Source organism: Rana temporaria, chromosome 11, assembly GCF_905171775.1.
Source record: "Rana temporaria chromosome 11, aRanTem1.1, whole genome shotgun sequence".
NCBI classification, from domain to species: Eukaryota; Metazoa; Chordata; class Amphibia; order Anura; family Ranidae; genus Rana; species Rana temporaria.
The window spans coordinates 131,246,150-131,259,510 of NC_053499.1; the positions used below are offsets into that span (position 1 = coordinate 131,246,150).

The 13,361-nt window shown below is 42.7% G+C and overlaps 1 protein-coding gene across 1 annotated transcript in view; it reads right to left on the reverse strand.

The window, feature by feature from the left end:
* CPNE2 (copine 2) overlaps positions 1-13,361 on the reverse strand; it is a 181,984-nt gene that overhangs the window by 39,837 nt on the left and 128,786 nt on the right. Inside the window, exons 9-10 of the mRNA XM_040329167.1 lie at positions 11,513-11,599; positions 5,550-5,609 (exon numbers count right to left, since the gene is read on the reverse strand). Of these exons, the coding sequence (XP_040185101.1) occupies positions 5,550-5,609; positions 11,513-11,599 (147 nt within the window). The remainder of the gene's footprint in view (positions 1-5,549; positions 5,610-11,512; positions 11,600-13,361) is intronic.

The following is a 13,361-nucleotide window of genomic DNA, read 5'->3' on the forward strand; positions in this document are numbered from 1 at the left end:
GAAATCAAAGTGTAGAAATCGACTTGTGTCAGATGACATGTCACAGTGACATTGTTAGAAGCTGTACCTCCTATCAATATTTTCATTGCACAGAAACAACTGCAAACATCTATTAGTTTTAGCTAGCTATGTATTTGTGATTTGCCAGTTCTAAATACTTCACATAAAATCACTTTGCAAAGAATACCCAATAATTAAAAAAGAAAAAAAAAGCATTTTTTCTTTAACTGGTTAAGCCCCGGACCTTTAGGCAGCTAAATGCCCAAGCCAGGTTTTGCGATTCGGCACTGCGTCGCTTTAACAAACAATTGCGCGGTCGTGCGACGTGGCTCCCAAACAAAATTGGCGTCCTTTTTTCCCCACAAATGGAGCTTTCTTTTGGCGGTATTTGATCACCTCTGCGGTATTTATTTTTTGCACTAGAAACAAAAATAGAGCGACAACTTTGAAAAAAATGCAATATTTTTTACTTTTTGCTATAATAAATATCCCCCAAAAACATATATAAAATTTTTTTTTCCTCAGTTTAGGCCGATACGCATTCTTCTACATATTTTGGGTAAAAAAATCGCAATAAGCGTTTATCGATTGGTTTGTGCAATATTTATAGCATTTACAAAATAGGGGATATTTTTATTGCATTTTTATAAATTTTTTTTTTTTTACTACTAATGGCGGCGATCAGCGATTTTTTTCGTGACTGCGACATTATGGCGGACACTTCGCACAATTTTGACACATTTTTGGGACCATTGTCATTTTCACAGCAAAAAATGCATTTAAAATCCATTCTTTATTGTGAAAATGACAGTTGCAGTTTGGGAGTTAACCACAGGGGGCGCTGAAGGTGTTAGGCTTCACCTAGTGTGTGTTTACAACTGTAGGGGGGTGTGGCTGTAGGTCTGACGTCATCGATTGTGTCTCCCCTATAAAGGGGATGACACGATCGATGCAGCCGCCACAGTGAAGCACGGGGAAGCCGTGTTTACATACGGCTCTCCCCGTTCTTCAGCTCCGGGGAGCGATCGCGAGGGGGCGGCTATAAACGAATAGCCGCGCCCTCGTCCCGGATCGCTCCCCGCGGGTTTCCGACCACCGCATGTACCGGGGGGGGGTCCCCCGATCGGACCCCCGACCCGCGGAAAGGCGGGGACGTACATGTACGCCCATATGCCTGTACGTGCCATTCTGTGGACGTACATTTACATGCGGCAGTCGGGAAGTGGTTAACACGATTGGATGATGGAAGTCAGCAGAGCTTTTGCTCATTTACTAATCTCTGGGGCAACTGCACTTTGCAAAGTGCACAGTCTACTTGCCTTTAGTAAATCAACCCCACAGTCTATTCGTCTTTAGTAAATCAACCCCACAGTCCATTCGTCTTTAGTAAATCAACCCCACAGTCCATTCGTCTTTAGTAAATCAACCCCACAGTCTATTCGTCTTTAGTAAATCAACCCCACAGTCCATTCGTCTTTAGTAAATCAACCCCACAGTCCATTCGTCTTTAGTAAATCAACCCCACAGTCCATTCGTCTTTAGTAAATCAACCCCACAGTCCATTCGTCTTTAGTAAATCAAGCCCACAGTCCATTCGTCTTTAGTAAATCAACCCCACAGTCTATTCGTCTTTAGTAAATCAACCCCACAGTCCATTCGTCTTTAGTAAATCAACCCCACAGTCCATTCGTCTTTAGTAAATCAACCCCACAGTCCATTCGTCTTTAGTAAATCAACCCCACAGTCCATTCGTCTTTAGTAAATCAACCCCACAGTCCATTCGTCTTTAGTAAATCAACCCCACAGTCTATTCGTCTTTAGTAAATCAACCCCACAGTCTATTCGTCTTTAGTAAATCAACCCCACAGTCCATTCGTCTTTAGTAAATCAACCCCACAGTCCATTCGTCTTTAGTAAATCAACCCCACAGTCCATTCGTCTTTAGTAAATCAACCCCACAGTCTATTCGTCTTTAGTAAATCAACCCCACAGTCTATTCGTCTTTAGTAAATCAACCCCACAGTCCATTCGTCTTTAGTAAATCAACCCCACAGTCTATTCGTCTTTAGTAAATCAACCCCACAGTCTATTCGTCTTTAGTAAATCAACCCCACAGTCCATTCGTCTTTAGTAAATCAACCCCACAGTCCATTCGTCTTTAGTAAATCAACCCCACAGTCTATTCGTCTTTAGTAAATCAACCCCACAGTCCATTCGTCTTTAGTAAATCAACCCCACAGTCCATTCGTCTTTAGTAAATCAACCCCACAGTCTATTCGTCTTTAGTAAATCAACCCCACAGTCTATTCGTCTTTAGTAAATCAACCCCACAGTCCATTCGTCTTTAGTAAATCAACCCCACAGTCCATTCGTCTTTAGTAAATCAACCCCACAGTCTATTCGTCTTTAGTAAATCAACCCCACAGTCCATTCGTCTTTAGTAAATCAACCCCACAGTCCATTCGTCTTTAGTAAATTAACCCCACAGTCTATTCGTCTTTAGTAAATCAACCCCAGGGTGTTTGCATCCTATTGCAGGATGTTTCTGAAGAAGGACCTTCATTGAAGGATCACCAGGTATTATTTTAATGAATGTTTCAAAATGACAAATGACTTTTGAAATGGCCTTAACATGTTAAAGCTTATATGAGAATTTAGTAAATGGGTTTATATATACTTTCATTCAGAATCTCCACCTTGAAGGTAGTGAATAATTCTATTATATACCAGATGTGATTCAAAGTATTTCTATTTGTAAGGTACAGTAACACTTTGAAAATCCATTGTTCCTAATGTACAAGTTAGATAAGTCTCAAAAGACATGTTAACATTGCGTTAGTTGTAAAACATCAGATCTATTATCTGTAATTTAACCTCTGAAATTATATATAACCTACTATGTAATTGAGAACAAAACAGAAATTCTAATGCTCGTTTGACCTGTCAGTCACTGAACATGTTACACCCCAGATACATTATTTAGAGGTAAAATTAGTGAACATCTGCATCAGCAGTTTTAGAATGGCTTTAAAAGCCGTATCACATGTACAAAGAGGACAACGGCATTTCACATTATCTAGGAAAAGAACATTACGCAATGTTTTGGTGCTAAAGAGCAGGTTTAGGGAGATCACAATACAGAGAGGATCAATACTGTGAATTAGCAGGACAGAAACCGAATACAGCATAGATGCACTCTATGACACCGACCACTAGGGAATGATGATAGGGAATGAATAGCGTTACTCGTTTGTTGCTTACAACTATATCCCCAATTTATAGGAAGACCCCCCCACACCTTATGGTCAAGCATCACTTAGTCCTAATGCTAGAGTCTTCTTTTTATAATAATATATTTTCTTTGTCTGAATTTCTCACTTCCTGTTCCTCCTCAGTAAGATGTTCTGGCTGACTAACCCCCAGCCAGAACGGCTCGGATGATGGGGGCAAGCTAAGTGAGAAGAAGCAGGAAGTGAGAAAATCAGACAAAGAAAAAAAAAACATTTAGAAGGGAAATCGAAGGAAAAGGTAAGTGAACCAACAATGCACTAACTTAAAGGAACCTATTCAGAAAATAAGAAACAAACCTTTATAACCCCTTTAAACCAGAGCTTTTGGTGTGGTTTATCACCTATCACTACATTCTTTGTTTCTTGCAAAATTTGTTAATTTGATGATCAACCCCTGCTTACAGCTTGAACCCAGTTGGGGTAGAAAGGATTTGATTATCAACATCTGTTAACCCTTCCTTTTGTTGCGCCGTTCGGCTCCTTTCGCCAATCGTGACGCAGCTTACGCGACGTGGGGGGAGCTCGTTTTTTGTCATCACGTCAATCAACAGCATGTTAGGAATGCCCACTCCCGCGGGACTCGCAACCCGAAAGCCATGGGTGAATAAGCTGTATCAAGGTATGTACAGCACCAAAAAAAACATAATAGGCATAATTGTATTGTAATGTGGGGGGCCAATGTAATACTAGAAAGTCGTTTTTAGGGTGAACCTCCCCTTTAAGTAAAAGTTTGTTAAGAGACGATTTGCACTTTTCAGTCTGTTACAGCTTGAAAAATGTGTTATCTCCATTACAAATGCTACTTTTACTCCCGTCTCATACTTTATTCTGAGCAAGCGCGGGTTTCTTAGCATACACACGCTCGAGTTTCTAGTCGGAAACCAGCCCGACTAGGAACACGACGAGCCAATTTGAGACTCCCGTCGAGGAAATAGAGAACTTGCTCTCTTTTTGGCTCGTCGAGTTCCTCGACAGTTTCCTCGATGAAATATGTACACACAACAGGAAAGCGGTCGTGTGTATGAGGCCTAATAGTGCAAGGTTTCTCAAGCAGGGTTCCTCCAGAGGTTGTTAGGGGTTCCTTGAGCAAAGAACAATTTCTGCCTCTGAGATAAGTTCCCATGGACACCATTGATCTTTTTAGCTATCCATGAAGGGGTGATTCTTCCCAATGACCACAAGTGTAAGGGGCATTCTTCCCACTGACCGTCACATTAATGTATCATGAGTTGTAGATAAAGTAATTTTCAGCAGGGGTTCCCTGAGACCGGAAAGTTATTTCAATGGTTCCTCTGTGTTAAAAAGATAGCGAAAAAGGCTGTAATAGTGACTACCAGTCTCTGAGACCTCTATGGCCCCGTACACACGGTCGGTTTGGTCCGATGAGAATGAACCAAAGTTAATTTTCATCGGACCAAACCAACCGTGTGTATAGGCTATCGGTCTGTTTTCCTTCGGTCCAAAATTTTAAAACATGCTTCAAAACTGAACCGATAGACCGCTGCCCCATCGGACCAAACCGATGGTTAGTACAGAAAAGCATCGGTTCAAAACCTGCGCATGCTCAGAATCAAATCAACGCATGCTCGGAAGCATTGAACTTTGTTTTATTCAGCACGTTGTGTGTTTGACGTCACCGCGTTCTGACCCAATCGAATTTTGAACTGATGGTGTGTACACACATCAGACCATCATGCCACTTCAGCGGTGAACCGATGAAAACGGTTCGTCGGACCATTCTCATCGGTTTTGTCTGACCGTGTGTACGGGGCCTAAGTCTGGCTTGAATATAGCAGAGACATTCTTCATCAGATAGCTGAACTCAACAAACACCTGAAATTCACAAATGTTTTTATTGCATGCAGAACACCGAGGCAATACAATAAGATGCTGTAGATTTAATATAGAAGTGGTTTAGATGATCAAAAATTAGTATTGGCTTTCTAGCCCCAGTGTGTGTCTTCAGAGGAGGAAGGATTAGAGAAACCCACACAAAGGAAAAGGAAATTCTCATAAGAAAGGGGAGGAAATATAGAAAATAACATGCAATACAAAAAATGGTCACAAGGTGGGTGGCAGCATAACCAAAAACAATTAACCAGAAAACAGTGTAGGCTATATATACAGACACAACTGCATTTTCTATATAATGCAGGGGCAGCACACTACTCCTTTAGTAAATCAATCCCATGACAATAAGCGATGTCCAGTATATCTGTATAGCCAGTATGGCTGTCAAAGACAGTGTTTAGTACTTACTGTAAACATTAACTGGCATCCTCCTAGTATGTAGTCAAGGAAGGTATAATCTCTTGAGATCTACCAAAAGAGAAAATAATTATACCTTTACAAAAGTATTTACAAAGTATCCAGGTTAAATACATCTTAGTTATCAATGAGTGTATCCTATTTAGGATATAAGGGCTCTTTCACACGGGCAGACCGTATGTCCGCTCTTTCCACTCCCGATTCTGCAGACAGAGGAAAACCCTATTTTTTCATCCGTCTGCGGATCGGATCAGGTGAACACGGACAGCTTGATTTTGGTCTCATCTGACCACAACACTTTCACCCAGTTCTCCTCTGAATCGTTCAGATGTTTATTAGCAAACTTTAGACAGGCATGTACATGTGCTCCTTTGAGCAGGGGGACCTTGTGGGCACTGCAGGATTTCAGTGTGTTACCAACTGTTTTCTTGGTGACTATGGTACCAGCTGCCTTTAACCACTTGCTTACTGGGCACATATACCCCCTTCCTGACCAGAGGACTTTTTGCGATTCGGCACGGCGTCGCTTTAACTGACAATTGCGCGGTCGTGCGACGTGGCTCCCAAACAAAATTGACGTCCTTTTTTTCCCACAAATAGAGCTTTCTTTTGGTGGTATTTGATCACCTCTGCGGTTTGAATTGTTTTGCGCTATAAACAAAAATAGAGCGACAATTTTGAAAAAAAATAATAATATTTTTTACTTGTTGCTATAATAAATAGCTCAATTTTTTTAAAACTTTTTTTTTCTCAGTCTAGGCCGATACGTATTCTACATATTTTTGGTAGAAAAAAAAAATCGCAATAAGCGACTGGTTTGCGCAAAAGTTATAGCGCCTACAAAATAGGGGACGTAATTTTTTTTTTTTTTTTTTTTTTTTTTTACTAGTAATGGCGGCGAGCTGCGATTTTTATTGGGACTGCGACATTATGGCGGACACATCGGACACTTTTGACACATTTTTGGCACCATTCACATTTATACTGCGATCAGTGCTATAAATATGCACTAATTACTGTATAAATGTGACTGGCATTGAAGGGGTTTACACTAGGGGGTGAGGGAGGGGTTAAATGTGTATCCTGCCTAGTGTTACTAACTGTGGGGGAAGGGGACTGACTGGGGGGGGTGACCGATCTGTGTCCCTACATGTACAAGAGACACAGATCGGTCTCCTCTCTCCCTGACAGGACGTGGATCTGTGTGTTTACACACACAGATCCACATCCTTGTCACTGTAACCGCCGATCGCGGGAGCCTGGCGGACATCGCGTGCCCCCCAGTGGCCAGGAGGAGCGGTGGCCGTAAAAACACGGCGAGTTAGAGAATTAGAGCCACCCTGCGGCTGTATAAAGTCGTACGGCCGTCGGGAAGTGGTTAAATCATTGACAAGATTGTAATTCTGGGCTGATTCCTCACCGTTCTCATGATCATTCAAAATCTACAAGGTGAGATCTTGCATGGAGCACCAGACTGGGGGAGATTGACAGCTATTTGTGTTTCTTTCATTTGCGAATAATCACACCAACTGTTGACATCCTCTCACCAAGATTCTTGCGGATGGTCTTGAGGCCCATTCCAGCTTTGTGTAGGTCTACAATCTTGTCCCTGACATCCTTGGACAGCTGGAAAAAGAAAATATGGACAGCCGCACTCCAAAAAACCTTGATAGTGGTCTTTATTTAAAAAAGGAAAAATGAACTACAAGTCACAGCACACAAAACGGGAGTAAAACAACTGACGCGTTTCGCACTATAAATTAGTGCTTAATCATAGTGTTGTGTGCTGTGACTTGTAGTGCATTTTTCCTTTTTTAAATAAAGACAAGGTTTTTTGGAGTGCGGCTGTCCATATTTTCTTTTTCAATTTGTTGCCTTGTGCATTGCCAGCACCCTTGATCTTCTGAGACCATACTGATCATCCTAACACAATCCACCTGGAGCGGTAACTTTCTTTCTATCCTTAGACAGCTCTTTGGTCTTGGCCATGGTGGAGAGATTGGAATCTGGCTGATTGATTTCTTCTGTGGACAGGTCTTTTATATAGGTAACAAGTAAGGATGAGCTCCGGCGTGTTCGCATAGAACACGTGCGGAGCCCGCCAGGAAGTCGGCACCCGCGCTGCGCTAATCACAGCCAGGCAGACATTTCCCGATCTCTGCAGCCGAGCATCGGACAATGTCTCCCTGGCTGTGATTAGCGCAGCGCGGGTGCCGACTTCCTGGCGGGCTCCGCACGTGTTCTATGCGAACACGCCGGAGCTCATCCTTAGTAACAAGCTGAAACTAGGAGCACTAGAGTGCTCCTAATCTCAGCTCATTACCTCTATAGAAGACACCTGGGAGCCAGAAATCTTGCTGATTGATAGAGGATCGAAAACTTTTTTTCACTCATTAAAATGCAAATCAATTTATAACTTTTTTTAAATGCGTTTTTCTGGATATTTTTGTCATTCTGTCTCTTACTGTTAAAATAAACCTACCATTAAAAGTACATTTGTCAGTGGACAAATGTACAAAATCAGCAGGTGATCAAATACGTTTTTCCCTCACTGTACTTGTGCATGTGTTTATACCACTTACTGGCTGCAGAACTGAAGAAGCTCTTTCTCATCGCTGGATTTGCAGCGTTATCGCCAGCGAGGCATTGGTAGCTTGCTGTTGAAGCCATCAAGAGAGTGACACATACAAAGCAGTTGTGTGCTTCCCTGTAGTCTCTAGTGATCTGGTCAATGCTGCCAAACCTTTAATCCCTAGTGTAACGGAATGGCCCGTGACACCCAGAGACTTTTGAAGGATGGGGGGTACTTCTGTGCCAGCTTCACTAATGACTCTTGGGTCTAGGGTCATCCTATGTCCCTTTTGGGCATAGGATGACTGAGAACTGATATCTCGGATTACATGAGATGGGATATTAATGATAATTCATGTATTGCAGGATCTTGGAATATTACAGGTTGTTTATTCTGACCCCCAACAGGTCAATAAGAATGTCTCATTCAATGTGTAACATAGACTGTTGAGATGCTAATTAAGTCTGCTACTGTGGTGATGTGAATTGGAGCTTGGTAGCCAGTCTGGCTGCCTATTATGGGATGTTTAAGTGTCTTGCTGTGATTACTGTCTGTTATCCATTGTGTTAATTAGGTCTGCTCCTAAGATATTTCATTGTGTATGCTAATGACACTGTTTTGTGTGAAAAGACTATTAGTAATAGATGTGGAATGTGACTTGTCAGCTGTAGTAATTAACTCCTCTAAATGCGGTGCCAGAATGTCTGTCTGGGATGTGGATTGAGGGGGGAACTCGTTAAGGGCCCATTGTGTGATGTTTTGGGTTGAGAGTTTTATTGTCCCTGTAGCATGCTTGTAACTGTATATAACAAGCTGAGTGTACCATTAAAGTATTCATTCATTTGACTCAGAGAACAGAGCTTGTCTCGTTTATTCTGGGGAATGGAATGGGTCCTATTTGCTGGATTGTCGGATAAGCTGTCGTGGGTTGGTGGAATGGAAGATCGTAAACGGTGTTAACCCTGACCGTTACACCTAGGTTCTGCAAACAGACCACTTGCCCCACACTCTTATGCCGCGTACACACGGTTGGAATTTCCGACATCAAAACCGTGGATTTTTTTTCCGACGGATTGTTCGCTCAAACTTGTCTTGCATACACACGGTCACACAAATGTTGTCAGAAACGTACAACACTACGCCGAGCCGAGAAAAATGAAGTTCAATGATTCCAAGCATGCGTCAAATTGATTCCGAGCATGCGTAGGATTTTTGTGCGTCGGAATTGGCTACAGACGATCGCAATTTCCGACAAGAACTTTTGTTGTCGGAAAAATTGAGAACCAGCTCTCAAACATTTGTTGTCGGAAATTCTGACAGCAAATGTCCGCTGGAGCATACAAACACGGTCGGATTTTCAGGCAACAAGCTCACATCGAACATTTGTTGGCGGAAATTCCCACCGTGTGTACGTGGCATTAGATTGAAAGAGGGAAGTAGAAACTATTATGGAGGCGGAATGCTGGGTACATATGGTAAAAAAAACATCAGAAGACATTTAAAGATGTGAGGACAGGCTGGATGTACTACTCTGCTGAGATTCCAGATGTCTAATTATTTCCTTATGTGATGTATAGCAGCTTAATTAATATCATTACTCAATCCCTCAATTGTTCCACTCCAGTATTAGCTGGATAGGTTGTTGTTTTCTTTTCATTCTCTGTCAGGGTATTACTTTTGTTTAGTCATTTGTATGGTAGTGTATTTTTACCAGTTGTACACTGGATAAGGTCAGTCCAGGGGTGTTGACAATATTTCGGATGATATCTAGACTATACCTGGACCATATTTATTTTGCCGTTATCATATTTAATTGACCTTCTGTTCATCATTTGTGCTTGATATATGCTTTGGATAATGCACTGGGCTGGTGCGCCTTCCTTTAGAACGTTGTCAACAGATTCATATACCTGTTGTAAACAAGTACATGAATCTGGGGCATGCCCTGCGTGTGGAGGTGCACCAAGGCAGAATAGTCCATACAGAAAGTGCAGCGGCAGGGAAGTTTTGAAGCTGGGTGGGTGGAGTCTGATGGGGAACCACAGTCCCTAGTGCCCCATTAGGTTTGTTCCCCTTATGATTAATAGCTGGCAGTGGGCGGATCCTTAGCCAACAGACAGCCTGCAATTGTCTATAGAATCTGCCCACTGCCTGCTTTTAAATACAAGGAGCTGATGGGGAGCTAGTGTCTTATTTTTCCTATCAGTTTCTGCAAACCATTAGGCCCCATACACACGACCGAGAAACTCGACGGGCAAAACACATCGTTTTGCTCGTCGAGTTCCTTGTTCGGCTGTCAGAAAACTCGTCGAACCAAATTTTCCCATTGCCCAACGAGGAAATAGAGAACATGCTCTCTATTTGGCTCGACGTGTTTCCCGAAAAGTGTACACACGACCGGTTTTCTTGGCAGAATACGTCTCCCATCGAGTTTCTTGCTGGATTCTGCCGAGAAAACCGGTCGTGTGTACGGGGCCTCACTGTCACTGGTTCTTAGGTGGTTGTCGGTTGGTAAGTCAACAGCATCCTTAACAATCAGTGACAGGTGGGAAGGGGAGGAGTTAGTAGCGGCATGCCATATGCACGCTGCCTGTCTCTGCATGACAGCTCAAAGTTAGTCTCAATTACCTCTAGTTTGTAATATATATTCACATCAGTCCCTGCTCTTTTTATTTTGTTATTTGATTGCCATTGCATATTTGATTGTATGACCTTTTACCAAGCAGCTCCTTTTTCTTTTGCAGTTCTTTTAAGGGCCCCACTATCACTAGCAGAATTTTTTTTTCTCCATGGGTAGCCCGCTAGGTCAGCTGAGGAAGTTACCTCAAAACATGTCCTGCGCATTTTCAAGGTTGTGATGTCACACAGGGGGCCGGCATAATCGGATCCCAGGACCTGGCGCATATTTAACATGTCCGAAGAGTGTAGCCGGTCAGTAACTAGTTCTGTGGACTTTGCTGTCTCTATTTTTATGCCCCTGGCACTTCAATCATCCCATTTGTGGGCAGTCCACCTGGGTGTTATGCCACTTATGAGTAGTATATAGATTGTTTTTAATAAAGTGTTTTTACTGATGATACTGCACAATGGTCAGTGCGCTGTGTCCCTTCCTCCCTGTTGTGAACTAATGCTTTATATTAAAACAGGCTCAGGCCCCGTACACACGAGAGGATCCATCCGCTGAAAAATCTCAGCGGATCGGTTTCAGCGGATAGATCCCCTGGTGTGTACGTTCCAGTGAGTACATGCCAACGGATCCAAATCCGCCAGAGAATTTATTCGCGGATTTGGTCCGGAGGACCGTATCCACGGATCAATCCTATCGTGTGTACCAGGCCTCAGACATTCTAACTATCCAGAACTTGTCACAAGTAAGACCCACCTTGCAGGATTTAATGATAATTACTCCAGAGTTTTTGTAGCTTCTTTTTTTCTTTTGTTTCTTTGGATTAATACATTCAAACTCTACCTGAAATAAGGAGAAATCACATCAGAGAGAAAATCGTTTACACATAACAATTTTTTATTTGCTATTCTAAGCTTACTCCAGAAAATGACAGTTGGAAAAAGAATGTCAAGATCTGATTAGCCACTGTGATAAAACACAGACTTAGATATTCTGAAAATTGATGCGCCTAAATTATAGAAACACAACTAAAATAGAGACTGAGGCCTCGTACACGCGACCGAGTTCCTCGGCAAAAACCAGCAGGAAACTTGCTGGGAGATATTTTTTTGCCGAGGAAACCGGTCGTGTGTACATTTTCGTCGAGGAGACTGTCGAGAAACTCGACGAGCCAAAAAGAGAGCATGTTCTCTATTTCCTTGATGGGAATGGAGAAAATTGGCTTGTCGAGTTTCTCGACGGCTTCACAAGGAACTCGACGAACAAAACGATGTGTTTCACCCGTCGAGTTTCTCAGTCGTGTGTACGAGGCCTAACTGTGTAAACAGTTCTCCTCACCGACCTAATGATAATAACCTTGGCAATGCTCAGTATAGGAGAACTTAAGGGCCAGATCCACAAAAACCCGCCGTAACTTAACTTTTGCCATTTAAGTTACACCGCCGCAAAATCTCTACTTAAATGCCCCGATCCACAAAGCACTTACCTAGAAATTTTAAGCGGTGTAACTTAAATCCGTCCGGCGCAAGGCGTTCCTAATCTAATGGGGCGAGTCTTTTTCCCGACGTGATTTTCCCGACATGCATTGCGCGAAATTACGTTACGCCAAGTTTTGTGAATCGCGCCGGGTAAAAAAAGTTGCGTCGGGAAAAAAAAGAGATGCCGCGGGAAATTTTTTTATTTTTTTAAAAATTTGACAGCGTCGCGGGAAAGAAGGGTCTACTTTTACATGGTGTACTAACTTTACACTATGTAAAAGCAGCCCTAATTTTGCGTTTGCAAACTAACAACTTACGGAGACTTCACGAAGGGAAACCGCTTTGTGGATCTCCGTAAGTGTTAATTTGCATACCCGACGCGGCATTTCGACGAGAAATGCCCCCAGCGGCGGCCGAGGTACTGCATCCTAAGATCCGACAGTGTAAGTCCCTTACACATGTCGGATCTTCTGCCTATCTATGAGAAACTGATTCTGTGGATCAGTTCCATAGATAGAAACAGGGATACGACGGTGTATCAGTAGATACGCCGGCGTATCCCTTTTGTGGATCTGGCCCTTAGAACCTCCTGCCATTTAACAGTGTTTGTGTCTTCCAGGCCTAAGCACTTCCATGGAACTGAAATGATTTAGCTGCAGGGACGATATACACAGTACAAAAAGCAGATTACTTTGGCAGCTTTCTGCAATGTTTCTATTCTCAGCCCCTTTACAAGAAAGTACAACCTTGTACATCAGGCCTCGAACACACGACCAAGAAACTCGTCGTAAAAGAAACATAGTTTTCCTCGACGAGTACCTTGTCAGGCTTGTCGAGAATCTTGACAAGCTTTCTTTGCGTACACACTGTCAAGACAAAATCTTGTCGTTCTCAAACGCGGTGACGTACAACACGTACGACGGCACTATAAAGGGGAAGTTCGATTCCACTGGCACCACCCTTGGGGCTGCTTTTACTAATCTCATGTTACTGCGTGTTAAGTAAAGGTTTGGAGAGAGACGATTCGCGCTTTTCAGTCTGTTACAGCGTGACGAATGTGCTATCTCCATTACGAACGCTACTTTTACCGAAAGTGGGCTCCCGTCTCATACTTTATTCTGAGCATG